Source organism: Triturus cristatus, chromosome 12, assembly GCF_964204655.1.
Source record: "Triturus cristatus chromosome 12, aTriCri1.1, whole genome shotgun sequence".
NCBI classification, from domain to species: domain Eukaryota; kingdom Metazoa; phylum Chordata; class Amphibia; order Caudata; family Salamandridae; genus Triturus; species Triturus cristatus.
The window spans coordinates 825,196,246-825,217,762 of record NC_140595.1 but is presented as its reverse complement, the minus strand read 5'-3'; the positions used below and the strand labels follow the sequence as shown (position 1 = coordinate 825,217,762).

Below are 21,517 nucleotides of genomic sequence, written 5' to 3'. Positions count from 1 at the left end.
GGCGTGGCCTTGTCTCCGAGTGGGCGTCCTCAGGTTGTAAGCTTCATCTTGGAGTAGGCGCATGGGGGGGGGAGGTAAATGTGGGTGGGCGTGGCTCACGCCTTGGAATGTCGGTGTGGGCGGGTGGGCGCGGCTTCGCCTCGGAGTGGGCGTATGAGGTTGGAGGTAAAGCTGCGTGGGCGTAACGTCGCTTTTCGATGGGCGTTTGAGGGTGGAGTCAAAGCTGGATGGGCGTAGCTCCGCCTTGGAGTGGGCGGTGCCTTTGCGACAGCGCGTGTCGCCCTGCTCGCGACTCGCGAGCCAGCGCTGACGCGGGCGCGCTCCCCTGCAGTGAGCCCGTTGGCCCTCGTGCGCGCGCCGCTCGCTCCCCGTGGCAGAGATGGCCATGGCGAAGAAGGGCTCCGGGGCGGCGCGGGAGGAGGACGAGCTGTGGGGCCGGCGAGTGCGCGAGCTCCTGGCCGCGGCCCCCCAGAACCGGCTGTGCGCTGAGTGCGGCTCCCGCGGCGTCACCTACGTTGACATCAGCGAGGGCAGCTTCGTGTGCACCGCCTGTTCCGGCGCCCTGTGAGTACCGCTGTGTGGACCGTCAGCACTGCTGCCCACTGCACGCTGGGGCCCCCGGGGCAGGGAGTGTGGGGCTGCGCAATGGTGCACATGTGTGTGAGGCACTAGTGAACCTGACTGAGCACTACTTCACTGGCCGCTGGTGCACCTGGGGGACTCTGAACACTAGTGCACCTGACTGACTGCAGAACTCTAAACACTACTGCACTGACCACTGGTGCACCCGACTGACTGCAGAACTGTAAACACTACTGCACTGACCACTGGTGCACCTGACTGACTTCAGAACTCTAAACCCTACTGCACTGACCACTGGGGCACCTGACTGACTGCAGAACTCTAAACACTCCTGCACTGACCACTGGTGCACCTGACTGACTGCTGAACTCTAAACACTACTGCACTGACCACTGGTGCACCCGACTGACTGCAGAACTCTAAACACTACTGCACTGACCACTGGTGCACCTGACTGACTGCAGAACTCTAAACACTACTGCACTGACCACTGGGGCACCTGACTGACTGCAGAACTGTAAACACTTCTGCACTGACCACTGGTGCACCTGACTGACTTCAGAACTCTAAACCCTACTGCACTGACCACTGGGGCACCTGACTGACTGCAGAACTCTAAACACTACTGCACATAAACACTACTGCACTGACCACTAGTGCACCTGACTGACTGCAGAACTCTAAACACTACTGAACTGATCACTGGTGCACCTGAGGGACTGCAGAACTGTAAACACTACTGCACATAAACACTACTGCACTGACCACTAGTGCACCTGACTGACTGCAGAACTCTAAACACTACTGCACTGACCACTGGTGCACCTGACTGACTGCAGAACTCTAAACACTACTGCACTGACCACTGGTGCACCCGACTGACTGCAGAACTGTAAACACTACTGCACTGACCACTGGTGCACCTGACTGACTTCAGAACTCTAAACCCTACTGCACTGACCACTGGGGCACCTGACTGACTGCAGAACTCTAAACACTCCTGCACTGACCACTGGTGCACCTGACTGACTGCAGAACTGTAAACACTACTGCACTGACCACTGGTGCACCTGACTGACTGCAGAACTGTAAATACTTCTGCACTGACCACTGGTGCACCTGACTGACTGCAGAACTCTAAACACTACTGCACTGACCACTGGTGCACCCGACTGACTGCAGAACTCTAAACACTACTGCACTGACCACTGGTGCACCTGACTGACTGCAGAGTTCTAAACACTCCTGCACCGACCACTCGTGCACCTGAGGGACTCTGAACACTACTGTGTTCATTACTAGTGCACCTGACTGACTGCAGAACTCTAAACACTACTGCACTGGTGCACCTGAGGGATTGCAGAACTCTAAACACTACTGCACTGACCACTGGTGCACCTGAGGGACTCTGAGCACTAGTGCACCTGACTGACTGCAGAACTCTAAACACTACTGCACCGACCACTGGTGCACCTGACTGACTGAGAGACTCTAAACACTACTACACTGACCACTGGTGCACCTGAGGGACTCTGAACACGAGTGCACCTGACTGACTGCAGAACTCTAAACACTACTGCACTGACCACTGGTGCACCTGACTGACTGCAGAACTCTAAACACTACTGCACTGACCACTGGTGCACCTGACTGACTGAGGGACTCTAAACACTACTGCACTGACCACTGGTGCACCTGACTGCAGAACTCTAAACACTACTGCACTGACCACTGGTGCACCTGACTGACTGCAGAACTCTAAACACTACTGCACTGACCATTGGTGCACCTGACTGACTGCAGAACTCTAAACACTACTGCACTGACCACTGGTGCACCTGAGGGACTCTGAGCACTAGTGCACCTGACTGACTGCAGAACTCTATTTATTTATTTATTTATTTATTTTTTAGATTTGTAAAGCGCAACAGCTACCCAAAAAGGGTTTCCCGGCGCATAGGTACAGCAGGACCTGTCATGAGAAAATTTGCAAACTATTCATGTTATTGTTCGAATAGCCAGGTCTTAACAAAGTTTCGGAACCTGACGTGGTTTTCTTCCTTTCGGTTGAAAAGGGGGAGTGTATTCCAGATGGATGGTCCAAGGTGGGTGAAAGATCTGCCACCCACTCTTGCCAGTTTAAATCTTGGTACACAGAAGTTAGACGCTGCAAGCGAACGAAGATTACGTTTGGGAATGTAAGGACGGGCCAGGTCTTGAAGGTACTTTGGAGCTGTACCTGCTTTGATTTTAAACATATAATTCAGGGCTTTAAAGCGGATTCTGCTTTCCACCCTGAGCCAATGGAGTTCCCGACGAGAGCTTGAGACCCCGGTGTTTCTAGGGATTCTGCACAGTAGACGAACAGCAGCGTTCTGGGCAAGTTGTAGTCGATTGACTACTGTTTTGTTAGAATCGAGGTACATGATGTTGCCGTAGTCCAGCCGTGATGTTATGAGGGCATTAACAACGGTCTTTTGGGTGGAAACGGGCAACATCCAAATTACTTTCCTCAACCATTTGATGATGGTGAGGCATAGACCCACGATTTTATTTGCCTGTTGGCTCATGGACAGGGAGCTATCCAAGATGACTCCCAGATTGCGAACTTGTGTCACTGGGATAGGGAAAGTGGCCATCTGGTCGGGCCAGTGTGAAGGAGTCCAAAGATCTTGATGTTTCCCTAAGAGTAGAATCTCTGTCTTATCTCCGTTAAGTTTTAGTTGGTTTCTTGTCATCCAGTTAAGGATGTTTTGAAGCCCTAATTTAAGGGGAGAAGGGGATGTCGGATCGGCTTCAGATAGGTAGAAGATGATTTGGGAGTCGTCAGCGTAGGTCATAAGGGTGAGTCCAGATTCTTTGGCTAAATCAGCTAGGGGTCTGAGGTAAAGACTGAAGAGTAGGGGACTCAATATGGATCCCTGTGGCACGCCATGAGGGGCATTGAAGGTGTCGGAGCACGCTGATGAGGAAAGATTGAAACCAGTTAAGCGCTTTTCCACGTACGCCATTTCTGAATAATGCCTTGATGAGGATTTCGTGGGATATGGTGTCAAAGGCCGCGCTCAGATCTAAAAGCACGAGCGCGACCGTTTGGCTATTATCGAGGAGATGTCGGATGTGTTCCGTAACTCCGAGAAGAGTGGTTTCTGTCGAGTAACCTACTCGAAAACCCGATTGAGAGGGGTGCAAGAGCGAGTTTTCTTCTACAAAGGTGGATAGGACTGCATGGACGTGACGTTCCAAGCATTTAGAGAAGGCGGGAAGAAGGGATATAGGTCTGTAATTAGCCAGACATTCCGGGTCAGCTGTGGGCTTTTTTAGCAGTGGTGTAATCATGGCGAGTTTCCAACAGGAAGGGACTGTGGAGAATTCAAATGAGGCGTTAAGTGTGTTAACGATGACTCCAAGGGAAAAATCATCCAGTTGTTTGATAATTCTAATCGGGATGGGATCTCTGGGAGAGCCAGATTTGATGTTTTTAAGTATAATTTTCAGTGATTCTACTGAGATGGGAGGCCATACTTCCAGGGTATTTTCACAGGAGGAGGTCTGTTCCGGGTCAGAGGGGGAAGGTGGTACGTTATTGTTGGTGTTAATGTCCCTAATGATTTTCACAACTTTCTCAGAGAAGAAGCAAGCCAGATTTTGACATTGTTGAGTATCCAGAGGGGGAGCCGAGGCTGTGGTATGGGCGCCAGCTAATTCCTTGACTAAATTAAACAAGGTTTTCGGCTTGTTAGTTGCTTCCGTAATCTTGTTTGATACAAAAGACGCGCGTGTTTTTGCACAGGCAGAGTGATATAACTTCCTGGCTTCATGATAAGTTTTTTTAGCGTCAGGGGCGTAGTCTTTACGCCATTTGCGCTCCAATGCCTTACATTTAGATTTTTCAATTTTTAGAAGGTCATTGAACCAAGGGGCAGGGTAGCGGTGTCTGTTTACTTTGGTAGTCGTAGTAGGTAAACAGAGGTCAGCGGCATCATTAAGCCATTTGTTAGTGGCTGCCGCCAAGTTTTCCAAATTTTGGCTGTTCTTAGGAGGGTTATCAAGTAGTGCAGAGTTGAGTTCGGCCAAGTCTAGTAGTTTCCAATTTTTTCTAGACGTGGCTGAGATATCCGGTTGCGTGTTACAGGTGGAGGGAAGAGTTATGCTGCATTTTATTAGGTGATGGTCTGACCAGCAAGTGGGAGTAGAGTTGTGCCATTTTAGCTCGTTAATATTAGAGATGATGGGGTCGAGCAGATGGCCCCCTTTATTGGTTGGTCCGGTATTGAGTAAGGTCAAGTTAAGAGCCTTCAGGTCCTCTAACAGATTGGAGCAATAAGGAATGGGGGGGTCGTCCAGGTGTAAGTTTAAATCACCAATGAGTGAGAAATTGGAAGATGCGATGTGGTAAGGAGTGATATAATAAGCTAAATTAGATGCCCATTTGGAAGAAATTCCGGGGGGCCGGTACATCAATATGCCTGACATTGTAAAGTTTGGATTCAGGGAGATTTTAAAAAAGCCTGCTTCGCAGTCGGGGATGTCAATTGGTTCTAGTGCGCATTTCACGTCTCTGTTGAAAATAATTGCTATTCCCCCACCTAGCTGCTTATCACGGTCAATTCTAGTGATAGCATAGTTAGCGGGGAGTGCAGTAGCGATATCCGGACCAGCGCTCTCGTGCAGCCATGTCTCTGTCAGGAAGAGAGCACTGGGTTTATCATCCAAAAGTAGGTTGAAAATGTCAAGTTTATGTTTCGGTAGTGAGCGGCAGTTAGTGCTGTAAAGTATGTGCTTTTGTACTCAGCTTTGAGGGGCCGTTTATATTTCCTGTGTCTCCCTGCAGCATCGGGATGTGGTTGGTGAATGGTGGTGGTAAGATTACAGTTTTTACAGGAGGTAACTCCTATTTTGTGGAGATTAAGTGTAGTGCATCTAGCGTTGATAGTTGGGCGAAAGGCTCCTAGTTCCCTTGGGGATATTACCAGCTTTTTCTGGACGGGGGGAGCATAATCCTCAGCCCCATGACCCGTACTGGCCCGGACGGGCCCAGACGGGCTAGTCTTTGGCGTGTCTTCGGCGTGCTGAGGGCGCAACCGCTGCGCTCTCCGCTGCGCTTCCGAGAAGTGTGCATGGGTAAACGGTGTAGGAGGGGGCGTGGCTAGCTGGAGGGGGCGTGGCCCAGTGTCTCGTGGGGGCCGATGGCGTCCGAGAACTCGCCTTCCCAACAGCGCTATGTCAGCTGTGTAGGGGAGTGTCCTCTCAGCCAGAGACCACAGAGCACAGGTAAGCGATAGGAAGCTAATGCAGCAATTTAAAATGAATGTGCAAAATAGCGCGATTAACAAGTTTAAAAAGAGTAACACCCCCGGCTTTCCGCCTCAAGGGTAGCTGTCAACTCTAAACACTACTGCACTGACCACTGGTGCACCTGAGGGACTGAGGGACTCTGAACACTAGTGCACCTGACTGACTGCAGAACTCTAAACACTACTGCACTGACCACTGGTGCACCTGAGGGACTCTGAACACTACTGTGTTCATCATTAGTGCACCTGACTGACTGCAGAACTCTAAACACTACTGCACTGGTGCACCTGAGGGATTGCAGAACTCTAAACACTACTGCACTGACCACTGGTGCACCTGACTGACTGCGGAACTCTAAACACTACTGCACTGACCACTGGTGCACCTGATTGACTGAGGGACTCTAAACACTACTGCACTGACCACTGGTGCACCTGACTGACTGCGGAACTCTAAACACTACTGCACTGACCACTGGTGCACCTGATTGACTGAGGGACTCTGACCACTGTGCACCTGACTGACCGCAGGATTCTGAACTCTACTGCATTCACTAGTACACCTATGTCAGAGGCATGGAAATTCAACCAGCCAAACTTTAATGGTGATTTGAAACAGGTGGCTTCTGAGGCGGGATCGTTCAATGCAAGATCCTTGCTTGTGTATGGGTAAGAGATTGAGGAACTTCGTTTAGATACTAAATTGTGTGTTCTTGTCATAATATAAACTTGGCTTACAATTTCATCCAAACTGGATCCTGTGGCTGCTCTCCTTGAGGGATTTAACGTTTAGCATATTGATAAAAAATATGGGAAAGGAGGTGATGTGGCAAAATATTGGATATCAATCGTGTCCCTTGCGCCTGCCCCGCTGGCCGAGCTATTTGTACTGAATTGGTTTCTCACCGGAGTTATCCCTAACATGTATTTGTGGTTATTGTCCACCAGATGCGATGAATGAATTCAGAACTAAATTATTTAATTTCACTAGTCGCAGTATGGCATAAGCTGTTTGTTTGGGCGATTTCAATGTTTTACTTAATGTCACATTTTTGTAAAAAAAAAACACACTTTTTGGGAGCTTTAGCTGTTCTCGTGTTGACCCAGTGTATCAATTTACCAACTCATGAGGAGGGGAACTCTTTTGTTCATGTGCTTTCTAATACCGGCTTTATAAAAATCTTCGAAGTACAACCTTTCAGTTGGACGTATTACTATTTGATTAGCAGAGCTGTTATTTTATGAGTCACATTCTGTTAGTCAAGGAGACCAGACTGACACTTAAATCTTTTCCAAATTTATAGCAGAATAAGTTCATTTCAAGCCAGCCAAGTTTAGCGCCCCCCCCCCCCTAGTTTATTACGTTTGAAACAAATCTCACAGACCATGGTATAATGAATTTCTTTGGAGCCAGAAAACCGGGAATGAGAAGCTCTAGCGAGATGCTGGCACAAGGATTACAACCCAGGAAATAAATATAATTAATTTGAGGCTTGAGAAAATAAAACAAGCATTGACAAAGCCAATATATTTCACTTATACAAATTCTATTGCCTTTGTCAATGTTTTACATGCTCCACAGCAGTTGAGCTGCTGTGCAATATGCTTAAAGTTTAAAAAAAAATAAAAAGCATTATGACGCGGCCAGCATTGACAGCGTCCTAGTGATTGATTTATTTTTTACTTTTGGCCATGTTGCCCAGCATCTGAACTGCTGTGCAACATGTAAAAACAAGCATTGGCATAGCCAGTAGGTCTCACCTTTGGGGCGTTATAAGTGTTTAGACAGAGCTGTTGCCTTTAACGTTTTTAATATGTGTTGTAGAGCATTGTGAATGTGCAGCATGTTGAAAATAAATATATAATTTATAATAAAAAAAAGTATAATAACTATTTCTGTCAGGTGTCGGGGCAGGTTAGGAGCCAGTGAAGGGAGATAAATTGCAGCGATAAACAATACACAGACTGTTTACTGTAGAGCCGTCTGTTGGAAGTATGGGAGGGGTGGTGGGTCTGCCTCCTGTTTTACAGTGGCGGTACTGGTGTGCTTCCTGTCTGGGCAGCACAGGGGCACAAATGTTTGCTGCTGATGATTTAAAAACTAACAGTGTAATAAAGGGCAATAATGTCAATGCCAAAGTTGCTAGGAGTAATAAAAATTAATAACGCTATCATACTATCACAGCAGTTTGTGGCGGAGGAGTTTGTCCCTCGGCCGGGGTGGAGAGGTCGCACCTTGTAAGGAGTTGGGGTGGAGAGGACGCCCCTTGTAAGGAAAGCTGCATGGTCCAGCGCCTTGGTGCTTCTGTCAGGGTGCTTTATAATCCAGTTTATGGTGGTGGGGTCTGTCCCCCTGCCGGGGTAGAGGGGACGTGCCTTGTAAGAAAAGCTGCGAGGTCTAGTGAGTTCACAAATGCTAACGTCGGAAACCTGGGCATCTGTGTGTGAAATTTGTTTAATAAACAGAAACCGAGAGAACCACATGGGTGTGATGGAGGGGGCACGTATAGTGGGGTGAAGGAAACACGCACCACAGCTGTGCACTGTGCAGAGATGTCAAAGGTAGCACGCACCACAGCTGCGCAGAGGTGTGAAAGGAAGCGCGCACCATGGTGCTGTTAAAAGGTGCGGTCAATTTTTAAGCTGTGTACTGTGCAATGGGGGGGGGAAAGGAAGCACGTACCACAGCTGTACACTGTGCAGAGATGTGAAAGGTAGCACGCGCCACAGCTAAGCAGAGGCATTATTTAGCAGCTGGTGCCAGCAAGCACGCACAAAAAGCAAGTGCTAATAATTAAGTGCCCATGTGCGCACCGGCTCAAATTAAGCCCCAAGCAAGGGCCTGCGTTATGCCCCTGGATCGAGCGAGCACCAAAAGCAATGTGGGGAAAGGAAACACACACCACAGCTGTGCACTATGCAGAGATGTCAATGGTAGCACGCGCCAAAGCTGCTCAAAGGTGTGAAAGGAAGCGCGCACCACGGTGATGAAAAAAAACGCTAATGTTAAAAGGTGCGCTCAGTTTTTAAGATGGCACCAAAAAAGAAGCAACTATAGCGGCCAACTGCAGAGTACAGCAAATGTCTTGACAATAACATACTAATACCAAGATAACGGTGCAGAAAGAGAGTGCTGACCTAGATGAAATGTTAGTGCTGGAAAAAGAAGCGCGCACTTTTGTGGTAGTGGGGACTGTCTCTTGGCCCGGGGGGGAGGGGACGCGCCTTGTTAGTATCTTTATTGTCATCAATGCGAGTGCTGGAAAAGAAGCGCACACACTTGTAGCGGTGGGGTCTGTCCCTTGGCCGGGGTGGAGGGGACGCACCTTGTAAGGAAAGCTGCAAGGTCTTGAAATGAAACCTGATCCACAACAGATGACACGCTGCGCGCCGCTGCTCGCTCCCGATAGCTAAACATTGTGGGAGTAAACATTTTCAGAAAAGGTGGGACATGCACCCGCCTTTGGCCAATTGCGTGCTTTCATTTTTGAAAGCCATACGCAAGGGCCAATAGCATGTGTGGAAAATCAAACACCACACGCACGAGTTTGCAGAGAGTCTGAAGTGATTCCAAGAGGCCTTCTAGTAGTGCTGCGCTATGCTTGACCTAAAAAAAAAAGTCAAAACCAATATATTTTGTATAGGTGAAAGCTACAAGAGATTTTACAATCTAGTAGAGATTGTATGCAGCATAATTTTTGGCAGGTTTATATTTAAATCCCAGTGAGATCTAATTGCAGCTGGTGCTTTAACTCAGCGAGCTTGTATTGGATTGAAAACTGACATTCAGGTTAGCTCGGCGCAGCTGATGCATGGACATATTGGGATAAAAGATGGAGGAATGCACTACTTTAACTCAGTAACATGCCATGTTCTTCATCACTTGGGCACGCTGGGTGCCTGAATTCACTTTATGGAAGGCTAGGTATGTACTAACACATTGGTGTGCAATCTGTATCCAAAGTAAATCGTAAATGTGGCTTGATCTACTGGTTCATTCTTTTCCTGATTTGGTATGAAGTCTAAGATGCATGACGTCTCTAGGCACATGTCATTTATTTTAACTTTTAATAAGGGTGCATGGAGGGACTGTGAACCTTCCCCCTGATGACACAGTAAGCAGGCGAGTAGGTGCAGGATCGACCTATGTATGCAGATCTCAGTTCCATTTGTTATGATAGTACTTTCAACTATCTATCTTTCCTATCTAGACTGTACAATGGTCTGAGCCCCGTCCCCCTACATAACCGATATGACCGGTATTGAGTGTATGTCGGGATAATCTGGATCTATTCCTGGTATATGACATTTAACAATATCTAAAGCTCTCCATGAATTCTTTAAATTATTGGGGCAATGTCTGTGCACATAGAAGATCATATCTTTCCTTCCAAGGTTCCCCATACCTAATAACGTGAAGAAAATGTATCGTTTCACACATGCTTATTTTTTTATTTTGTAAAATGCATGCATTTCATACTTAGATCCAGTTCTTTTTCAACCTGCTGTTCCTTCATCAGGAATTAAACGAAATCAGTGATGTCAACGTTAGGTTTCTTAAATATTGTGCCACTGCACTATAGCACCATAAAGGGGGTAATAAAAAATGTCCTAGCTATCATAACGGAAAGTTTCAGTTCTATTGAGGACACAGAGGCAAGGATTAGTCTTCACTTTCTCCACTTTATTACACCAGCAGCGATTAACTTTAAGTAGATCAACATTAGACCACATTTCCCATACGTTCCCGAAACAAAAAACAGTCTATCCAATCTGTACGCTGCAGACAATCGTAACATTCTCTGGAGACTCTAAACCCCCCTCTTTCTTCTGGTGAACACAGCTACTTTTTCCAAAGATCACTCCTGTTTGTTAGAATATGTCCCTGAGAAGACAAAATCATAGTGTAAGGCTTCTTTTTTCACAACTAAAAAATATCAGCCGTTGATGTTGGAAAACAACTTAAACATTTCTATCAAGGTAAGAAGTCATCGGTTCTTCATTTGTGCAAACTATATACCATTAAATTGAACTAATTAACACTGAACCATCATAACCCAACGGGTGGGCTTACTACATAGAAGAGTGGGTGGGCTGATCCTAGCCTCCTTGTCCTTTATAGAATTGAAGCTTTCCATTACGATAGCTAGATGTCAGGACCTGGAGGTGAGGATTTGGCTATTCTAAAGCTTTTTCACCCCTAAGGTTGCCCGATTTGAGACTAGTTGAAAAGAAAAACTTTTAAAAGTAGAATCTGAGGTCCAATCTGCTGCATTGAGAATGTCCTCCAACCTAGTTTTCAAAGAAAAAGCCTTGGGTGCCATGGCCCCTCTCACAGAATGAGTCCCCAACCGGGAAATATCAATATCAACCTCTTGCATAGCCCAGCTGGCAACATTAGGGAAAGAAACTGCTTTGTGAGGTTTTGAGAGAGCAATCAACAATAGTCTTTCACCCTGAGGGCGAAGGTCTTCTGTCATAGACTAGTAAGCTTTTATTGCTTGAACCACACATATTTTTGGAACATCTGAAAATGCTGCGTATTACACCGTTTTTGAAGTACTTTTTGTCTGTCTAAAATATGGAAAGTTACCTCATCCGGGGTGAATACTTTACCTGTTAAATCCAGTGCTCTTACATCCGAGACTCTTCGGCAGGAGACCAAACACAACAAGGCGGTTAACTTTTCTGACATCTGATTCCTTGGCGGATACTTATTTGAGGGCTATGACTTCAACAGACCAAGATCCTTATTAACATCCCATAATGTAGAGTATGTGGGTTCGACAGAACTGATAACCTAATACCTCTCAGGAGTTTGCAGACCAAAGGGTGTTCCCTAAACGGGTGTTCATTTACCAGCTATTGACATGCTTAAATCGCCCATCGAAATGTATTAATCAACATATAAGCCAAACCTTCCAAGGCTAGGGCTGCTCTTAAATTTATGATTTTGACAACGTTTGCCCCCAGGGGATCCAGTTGGCATTGGAGAGACCAACCCAACCATCTAGAGCAGGCGGAACGGTATCTTTATTTATGCTATATGCCCAGGCTGTGGCAAGTAATGAGGCAGCCTCTTGTAAAATGCCTGGGTCTTTCCAACATACCCAGTAATCTTCCATGCCATGAGATAAAAAGAGCCTGCTAGGACGGAAACAAGGGGAGAGGAATTGGAAAATCCCCAGAAAGTTCCTTCAGAGCTGGAAACCAGACTGGACACCTCCAAACTGGGGTGATCACTTCCAGATCTGCATCCATATCCGCACGTGGTCTCTGAATTTATGTGGATAATCTCATGATCATTGTGAATGGTTGAAACGCATATCCACTCTCCGTACTCCAATCCTGGAGAAACGCATCGGGCGATACTGCACCGGGGTTAGGTCGCCAACTGCAGAATCTGTCTAACTATAAATCCAGCTGAGAGGCAAACCGATCTATTGTGAAGGGACCCCACCTGTCCTGTTGAAACACCTGTGGATGCATTTCTCAAAGGCTGACGTCCTTCCCGTGCTGGGAATATCAGTCTGCCACTTGATTGGATTTCCCTGTAAGATGTTCTGCTGACACCGAAATCTGGTTGGCCAGGCAATAGTTCAAAAAAATAGAGCCAGTTCCGAAAGGGTCTTTGACTGTTACCTCCAGATGGCTGACATAACGAACCGTCGCCACATTGTCTATCATGAGAAGACCTGGTCTTTGACCCAGCATTTTACTACAAAGTAACCTGCTATTAATTCTAGACAGTTTATGTGAAAGGTCTGTTCTGCAGAACACCATTTTTCTCCTGCAGAGTATTTTCCACAGCGTGCTCCCTAACCCGAGCCACTGGCATCTGATTCTATCACGTGATCGGGTTGGGAAACAAAGATTGCTCGGCCATTCTAGGGGTCCATATGAGAAACCCACTGTTGGACTTGGCCCTTCTGGCAGGTTCACCCCTGAACTTTTTGCTTTTATTGGTGACCTGGTGGTAGTGATTTTTGGTTTCTGCGCACTTTCCCTGTGTCCCAGAGTAAAGTGCGTGCGCAATCTGAGTGCATGTGGTGAGATAGGCCTGCCCTCCCATAGGAATGCATGGGGAATGTATCTGTCCCTGGTAGTTCCTGATGCGTGGGGTGTCCAGGCTCGAGTTTGGTATGTGCGGACTCGTGTGATTGAATGCTTCGCAATGATGTATAATGCGTGATTATGTCATGTGCGGAAGTGCCACTTCTAGGAGTTGGCATATTAGTGTAAAGTGTGTCTGGCGTGTGATTGGCTGGAGCTGGCTGGTGAGCCTGGCTCCAGGAGTCTGGTTGGGTCTGCCCCAGTGGTGAGTGTGAGATTAGCATGCTGATGGCTGGGGAGGAGTGCACCTTGGACCTGAATAGGGCAGGGCTTTCCCCACACAATGCTGGCTCTGCCCCCTGTGGTGCGACTGATGACCCTAGCCCTGCCAGTGAATCGAGTGAGGGGCTGAGCACATCAAGGGTGCTCCCTAACCAGCTGCGACTGGTTTTCCCCCTCACCCTGAACCAAGAACAAAGGGTTTTACAGTATATGAAGGGGCTGTGTCCCCTTACAATTTGTTCTCTTCCAGGATCCTGCCTGAGGGGGGCTGCTGCTGGACCAGAGGACCGCCACTTGGACTACCTCCCTGCCCGGAGGCCCAGTGAGCTGGCTCTGGGTCCAGCCTAGCCCCCACGCCTGCCTTGCTGTATGCAGGGGAGAACTTTGCTTGACTTTGTGTGTATTCTCCCCTAAAGCGCTGGGAGCGCTTTATTTGTATCCCTAAGCGCCTGGAAGCGCTTTTATTTGCCTTTAGCGCTTGGAGCGCTTTATTTCTGAAAGCCGGTGCCCACCCGGCATTTGCCCCGTTCTAGACTGATCCTGAAGTCCCGTGGCAGGTGCCCACCCTGCCAGGGACATTGTCGTGGTCGTCGGCGGGTGCCTACCCCGCTTATTTAATTATTTAACTGGCGGGTGCCCACCCCGCTTAGTTGCGTTGATTACGAGGGAACCTACCCCTCTTACGGCCAGAGAATCACCGCCGCGGCCGGGGAAGCCCAGGAAGTCAGGCAGCGCTGACTGGGACGTGGGCGGGGCCTCAACCCGGAAGCAGACGGGAGCCTACCCCGCGCTCCGGTCCACGAAGCAGGAAGAACTATGGAGAGCGAGAGAGCCCCGAGGAGCGGGAGCTCTCTGGTGACACCTCGCACTGCCCAGGAAAAGTCCGGTGTGCAGCCGGCGGAGAGCGGAGACGACGCGGGAGTCCCCGGAGAGCAGCCCGGTAAGTGCAAAGGGCAGGGGCACTCCGCGCATGTGTTGGGGGTGCCGGTAGATTTCCTTGAGCCCCAAGAGGCTCCAACGTGGCTTAATTGTGCAGAGCCCAGTGTGGCTCCACCATACGGGGGCATTTCTTGGTGAGCAGAGCGGCCCCGGAAGGCAGCGGGCCGCTCCGACGTATATGGGGGCAGTTCTGTTTGTTTAAAGAGCCTGTGAGGCTCCAACGACAGGCCCCCACTATTTACAGGGCCACCGAGGCTCCAACTACGGGGGCATTTTTCCTTTGGTGAAAAGAGCGGCCCCGGAAGGTAGCGGGCCGCTCCAACGTCGCCCCCACATTTGTTCTAGAGCCCACGAGGCTCCAACGACTGGGCACATTGGTTGTTTAGAGCCCACGAGGCTCCACCATTGCCCCAGGCCATATTTGTTTTCCCAGAGCCCAGAGAGGCTCCAAGTGTGACAGATTGATATACAGGCACAGTGGTGCCCAGGCTCCCTCCACAGCTGCCCAGCACTTCGTGGGCAGCTGCAACGTGTAGGTTGTGTCCTCCACGCTTGGGGCTTGCGCAGCCTTGCCCTGACATTGGGACATAGGGCCTCCTAGCCCCCCTACAAGGCCAGTTGGCCTAGGGACTGCCACAGGTGGTGGCTAATGTGAGTTTTGCGCTATTGTTCCTAAACCTGGGCCTCTGAATGTGTTTTTATGCGTCATGTGCCTTGTGTTTACACCTCTGAATGTGTTTATGCGTCATGTGCTTATGCCCCTACAGGTATTGTGATACTTAGGTGGTTGTTTTTCTCCTAGTACAGGTGGTGCTAGCGAGGTCCTGATTACCTGCGTGACATTTTCCTAAGGTGGTTAGGGTTGCGTAGGTGGTACTTACCTGTTACCAGTAGTTACTGGTTGTGTGCTACACGAGTTATTTTGTGCTACAGTAATTTTCTATCCTATGTTCTAAGTGCTAAGTTCTAAAAGTGCTAATTCCTGACAGTGGTCCATGTGGCCCTGTCCCCTATACATATAATCCCTTGTAAACTCTGCCCGTGCCTGTTGGCACATTGTAAAGTGTGTGTTTTTATCTAATGTGTTTTGGTAATACAAAGGCTATTTTTATATAATACCTTGTGTGGAGTTTCTTTTGTGGTGGGCCTTGGGTGTTGTTGCTGGGTGCGCGCGCAAACGCTTTACACATCGCCTCCGGGATAAGCCTGACTGCTCGTGCCAAGCTACCAAGGGGGTGAGCAGGGGTTATCTTCGGCGTGTAACTCCCCAGCCCTGACTAGAGTGGTGGTTTCTGCCTGGCTTTGGCGCAAGCCCTAGCCAACCAGAAATCCCATTTCTAACACCCACCATTAGAGTTCCTCCTTTGCCTCTACGAAGAGGGCAACAGACAGGGAATACTTTTTTTTTTTTTTTTTTAACTTTTCAAAAACCTTTATTGACTTAAAGGAGTTATACAGGACAAACCGCCTACTAGCCACATAGCAATGAGAGGGCTCTGCCATGCAGTTGGGCAGTCAAGTCATCTCTTACACGGCCATTTAGCCGACATCCCGAAGGACCGGCGGCGTCACAAGAACCCCTTATGTACAAAAGCCCAATCATGATCGCAACTTCGACTGGAGAGTGCACTAGTCCCCAGTCCATATAACAGCATACGGTTATGAATTAGTAGCATAAAATTATCCTCCAGAGCCAGCAAACCTGGCTTAGTCCCTGTAGGGTCTAAACTTATCACTAACCCCAACCACCCGCCCCACCCGTCGCACGCTTACTGTCTCCTCCTGTTACCCTTCCTCATGTGCACGTGTCCTCAGTTCCACTGTCTAGACGTACCCAGCGGTAGCACCCTCCCGCATTCAGTCTGCATACAACCCTGCGCTACACATTCACCCTCTGAAAACCCCCCACCCGAGCATCCCAGTCAGACCTGAAATGTACCTGTCCACACTCTCCGCGTGCGGGCATCCGTCCCAACTTATGTTCCAGGGTCCCTCACAATCGTGCGCCCCCAGAGTCCTGATCGTGTCCCGTGCCCCCCTCAACCAAAGTGTGTGCCTTGGGTTCCTCGCTCTGTGCCTCCCCCTGGCAAGCCGTCTCAGTGACCCCGGAAGTCAAAAACGTTCTGTACAACCCCCAGAAGTTCCTGGGGCGACTTTTCGGCGGTAGCAATTCGCTGTACGTCTCCGCCGGTGTGCTGCAATACAGCATATCACCGGCCCACCGTTTCTTAGTGGAAAGTGGCCCTCTTATCCAACATGTCGCCACGACAAGTCTAAGACAGGGAATACTTAGGACCCCGTTGAAGATGAGAAATCTTTAGGCGTTGTAATGCCCAATAATGGAGGGTGCCTGGTAAGATGGCCTGTATGGCCCGGGGAGAGAAGACACACGATACGGTCTAACTGGGGCAGCGAGATCAAAAGTCTGGACAGCATTTTCCTGAGTTCATGCTTTATCTTGGTAAGTTTGCGAGATGGAAGACTTAGGGTAGCTTTGACTGACTCTACCACGAACCCCAGGAATTGCAGATTGTGGCAGAATTATCAAAGCAGCCACGGGCGGCAAAACACAGAGCAGAATTATCCATAATGTCTGAGGGCATACATTGTGAGGCAGGAGATGGAGGTGACCCAGCAGTTTCAGCTGCCGATGAATCCCGGCTTCGGCTCACCATCCTGTGATTCTGGGCACATCACGTTATCTCGTTATGTGTAGAACAAGTGTAACATGTAATTTACCTCATACATACTCGTCAGGGACACCCGAAAGCGACAGCCTGCAGTACACGAAGGGCCACCCACCCCGACAAGGGTTTGCTACAATAAGGGAAGGGAGATAGGAGGCAGGCAAGAACAAGCCCGCAAGTGGTGTACGCACGCGAGAGGGAAACAAAAGAGGGCACGCGCGCACGAGAGCGAGCACCAGGCCATCTGTTTTGAATTAACGCGTCTGTGTCTGGGCATGATAATTCAAAACAGATGGCGCCCGTGCGGGTAACCGCAAGCCTTAGGCCGTGGGCAGTTACATTGGCTAGGAAAGGCGGGACTTGCACCCGCCTTTACCCAATTGCGTGCTGTCTTTTTTTTTTTTTAAGATGCACGCAAAGGCCAATGAAAATAATACTGAAAAAACCCGCACGAGCTTGTGAAAAGTGGTTGTCAGCTCCAAGAGACCCTCTCCTTAGAGCAACGCATGCGCGCTGCGCTAAGGCTCGATCTAAAAATGTGGCTGAGAAAAGAAACGAGTGAAAAACTTTCATGCCGGCTGCTGGGAAGTGGAGTGCGCAGTGCGCGTTCGGAAATTGTGCGCGAGCCTCATAGCGGCCGGCTGACTGCGCTGCGCACCAGAGCCTGGCACCATTTGAGGTGGCTAGGTAGGAGCGAGAATGTCTCCGCTGCCGCGCTGCAAAGGCAAGGACAATGAAACAAGTATATTACAACAGATACACGGGTAACTCGTAGTGGCACACTTGCTAGCGGGTAATTAGTATTCCACATTCAATGAAGTCGTGAATATGACCTAATAAGGGCAAAAAGTGCAGAGAGTAAAAACACTTATCTGAGGCTGCTGGAGCAGCAAAGAAAGAGGGGGATCGAGAGTCTGCAGACAATGTTAAAGTCAAGTCAAAATAACTTTATTTCGAATCCAAAAAGGAATCATATAAGTATACACATATAATAAAAACAGTACACACATATTAAAAGAGACACCCAAAAATCCAAAATACAATAAGGATTTTTTAGCAGTGCATTAAAAATAACATTTAACAGGTAAATCCATTATAAAATATTATCACTTGCTGACTTCAGTAACGGTTTCTAATGGCAACGGCCGATCTAATAAAGCTCAATACAGCATTACAAATACTTGGGGTGGACAAGGATAATAAATGTTCATAAGCCTCTCTGTAAAAACTGGAACCAAAAGATACCAAGACTGGTTTAAGAAATCTATTTCTTGGAGCTTTATACAGTGCACAGAATAAAATACAATGGATGGTGCTTTGCGAAACTCTGTTATTACAAGGACACAGAGGCAAACTCTTGAACCACCCCCCTTGCTTTGGAAATGCAAGTAAAAAATGTAAGGTGCTAATGCGAAACCTTGTCAGATAGAAACGCCATTGCGATTGAGTAATATAAAATACATAAAATGGGCAAGACCGATTACCCCTCAGGTACAATTGATACTTGCTAGAATGTAAGGTACCAAGGTTATAACGATAGGCATTTTTTATCAGGGGCTTAAAGTCCTTACCAATCTGGTCTGGGCTATCAAATATATTATTTAACCCAATCTTATAAAAAGTATCCCTAACATACAAGAGCCAAGGGATCTTCATACAATGGTCAAGTTTAAGACAGTCCTGCAAAATTTCCTGTGATAGTTTTAAATCTTCAGACTGCCAAACTTTAGCCCATAACAATAGGGGAGACACATGTATGATGTCGCTGAGATACTCGATGCCCACCTCCCCATGACAGAAATTATTCGAGGTTCCCGATGGAACGGCTAGGAGACGCTTAATAAAAGTATTCTCCATAACCTGTAACTTTCCAATATTATGAGAACCCTACACTCCAGCACCGTAGGTTGCAACTGAGACACACTTGGCTTTGTATAAGGATATAAGGGTAGGTACTGGTTTTTGTCCTAATTTGTAGGCAAATCGGAAAATGGCTTCAGCAGATTGTGAAAGTTTTTGGGCCCGAGCTATTATCAGAGTATCCCAATTCAATTTCTTATTAAATAAATTGCCCAAATAATAAAAATTGTCAACCTTCAATATAATAGAGTCCCTCACCCTGTATCTATGTGTTTTGACACTTTTCAAACTGCAGGTCATGGCGAAGGATTTAGTAAAGTTGACTTTCAGGTCTAAACTCCCCATAAACTTCTCAAAGGCATCCAAGCAAAGCTGCATGCCATTAGCAGTCAGTGTCATTAAAACGGTGTCATCTGCATATGACAGCATTGGTAACCTTTTACCATTGGCCTGTGGAAAATCAGCACCAGAGTCCAGCAAAAAACTTTCCAGCCCGTTAGTATAGACCAGGAATAAATAGGGAGCCAAGATACATCCCTGGCGCACACCCTCAGTCGATGGAATGGGTTTAGTTTTTTCCCCACCCGGGCCATAACGAATACTAACTGTAGTAGCAGCGTGTAGTCTACGGAGCAGAGACACCAATGCCTCTTCAAATCCCATAGTCTCCATCATCTGCCACAACTTGGCCCTACATACCGTGTCAAAGGCGCTAGACAAGTCCATGAATGCCAAGTGGATGGAACTATGCTTGGCACCCATGTACTTGCCCATAATTAGCGCCAAGTTTAGGCACTGTTCGATGGTTCCCTTGCCCCTTCTAAACCCATATTGGGAGTCTACAATGAGACCAGCTGTATCCGCCCAGGTTTCAAGACGTGCCAATATCACCCTGCCCATTAATTTACAGGTCGTATCTAATAGTGAAATCGGCCTGTAGCAGCACGGGTCCGATTTATTGCCCTTTTTAAAAATCGGAACCACTAGAGCATCTTTCCAAGAGGCTGGGATAAATCCAACCACTATTGCTCTAAATACATTTAGTATGAGTGGCACCCATACATTCAAATTGTATTTAAAGAAGTCCAAGGGCACTGCATCTGGCCCTGGGGCCTTTAAAGCGGAACCCTTGCATAGAGCACTCCTTACCTCATCAAGAGTCAGTGAGGCACTGTCTTCTTATTAAAATTACCAACATCCACCATATCAGATAATTTTACCACACTTGGATTACAAATTTTGCTATAATGTACTACCCAGGAGTCTTCAGTTATTTGCACTTGTATTACCTCCTTATCATCAGATTTTAAAAAAGCTCGGTTTATAACCTTCCAAAAAATGCTAGTATCCCTCAACTCCACAGCTCTAATAAGATCCTCCCAAGCCTTGGTCTTTAATTTGTTTTTCCGCTTCTTGATTGCAACTTTATATTTCGTCCAGGCCGCTCTAACCAGGTCTCTATCAAGCGGCACCTGTTGTAAGGCCTTAGTTAAGCTTGTTTGGGCAGCAGAGCATTCTGCATCAAACCATTTGAGGCCCCTTTTTTGGCCCCCACCTATTGTTTTTATCAGGTGAGAAGCAATGTTACCCAAAAGAGCCTTAAAATTATCAATAATGAGGAAAGGACCAGACATGGGCGTTAAACATATTTCAATCCCTATCTTATTTTCCTTAAAAATATCTGCCTCCAATTGCCCCACATTTACCTTATCCCACCTAACCGTAACCCCCCGATTTTTATTATATTTTATCACATGTTCTGCGGGCTGAGTTTTCCGAATGGGGGAGCAAAAGTTCACAATTAAAGGATTATGGTCGCTGGCAGGGTTTGCATCGATACTAAAATCCTTTACAAAATGGGCATAACCCATGGATAGTATAACAAAATCTATTGTACTTACTCGACCCCCTGAGCCATGGAAAGTAGGAATGGCCAACTGATCAGAAAAACTCAACATCTCCATAATACATAGGTCATTGTTAATAATAATGCTATTCAAGGCATCCCCCTGCTTTGAATGGGTAAAGTGGGCCATGGGCTGGTCGTTACTATCCACCAAGCCACAAACTTTAGTACCACTAAATTTGCACAATAAGCAATTAAAATCACCCACCCATACAATAAAAAGGGGAAAAACCTTATTTGTTATCTCAACAATTTCCTCCTGTAATTTTTCTATAACCAAAATGTTATGTTGGTCAAATATGTTATAATACCAGTTTATCAAAAGTAAGGGAACAGAAAACAAGCCCCTAATCATAAGTAACTGGTACCAAACAGATTCAACCAGCCCAACCACCTGATTTTGGCTACATTTTACAGAGATAGCTGTGAGAAGCCCCCCCTTTGCTCGCCCTGCTTGTGAGGGTTCTGCATGAACATTCCACATTTGAAAACCATCCAGGGTTGGATCTCCAGTACTCCAGGTCTCCTGATGGCATACCATATCAAAAGTTTTGATATATTGCAGCCAAACTGGGTCATCCAATCTCCGGGAAAGACCAGCTACATTCCAGGATATCATGCGAAAATTATCTTCCATCGCCAGGATCCCCCCTCCACCCTGTTGCCCTTTTCCAGACAGTTTGATTACATCAGACTCACTCGTTATTGTCTCCTTTACAAGGCTAGTTTCTTCAATGCAGGATACCACAATGCCTTTGCAATTAATTGGGTTTTCCCCTCCTGGTGGATCTAAAGTGAAGTTGAGGTTTAACTTGCCAACAAACCCCTTATTAGGTTGTTCACCGTCATACAAATATTCACTGTTGGATAGTAATTTAACAATTTACCCATTTAAAGGCATAATTACGTTT

At 47.4% G+C, this 21,517-nt stretch overlaps 1 protein-coding gene across 1 annotated transcript in view; it reads left to right on the top strand.

Moving 5' to 3' along the window:
* The first annotated feature begins 243 nt into the window (after window positions 1-243).
* Window positions 244-21,517, top strand: part of AGFG2 (ArfGAP with FG repeats 2) — a 567,631-nt gene continuing 546,357 nt past the window's right edge. The window contains exon 1 of the mRNA XM_085639598.1: window positions 244-564. Within this exon, the coding sequence (XP_085495724.1) occupies window positions 380-564 (185 nt within the window). The 5' untranslated portion in view covers window positions 244-379. The remainder of the gene's footprint in view (window positions 565-21,517) is intronic.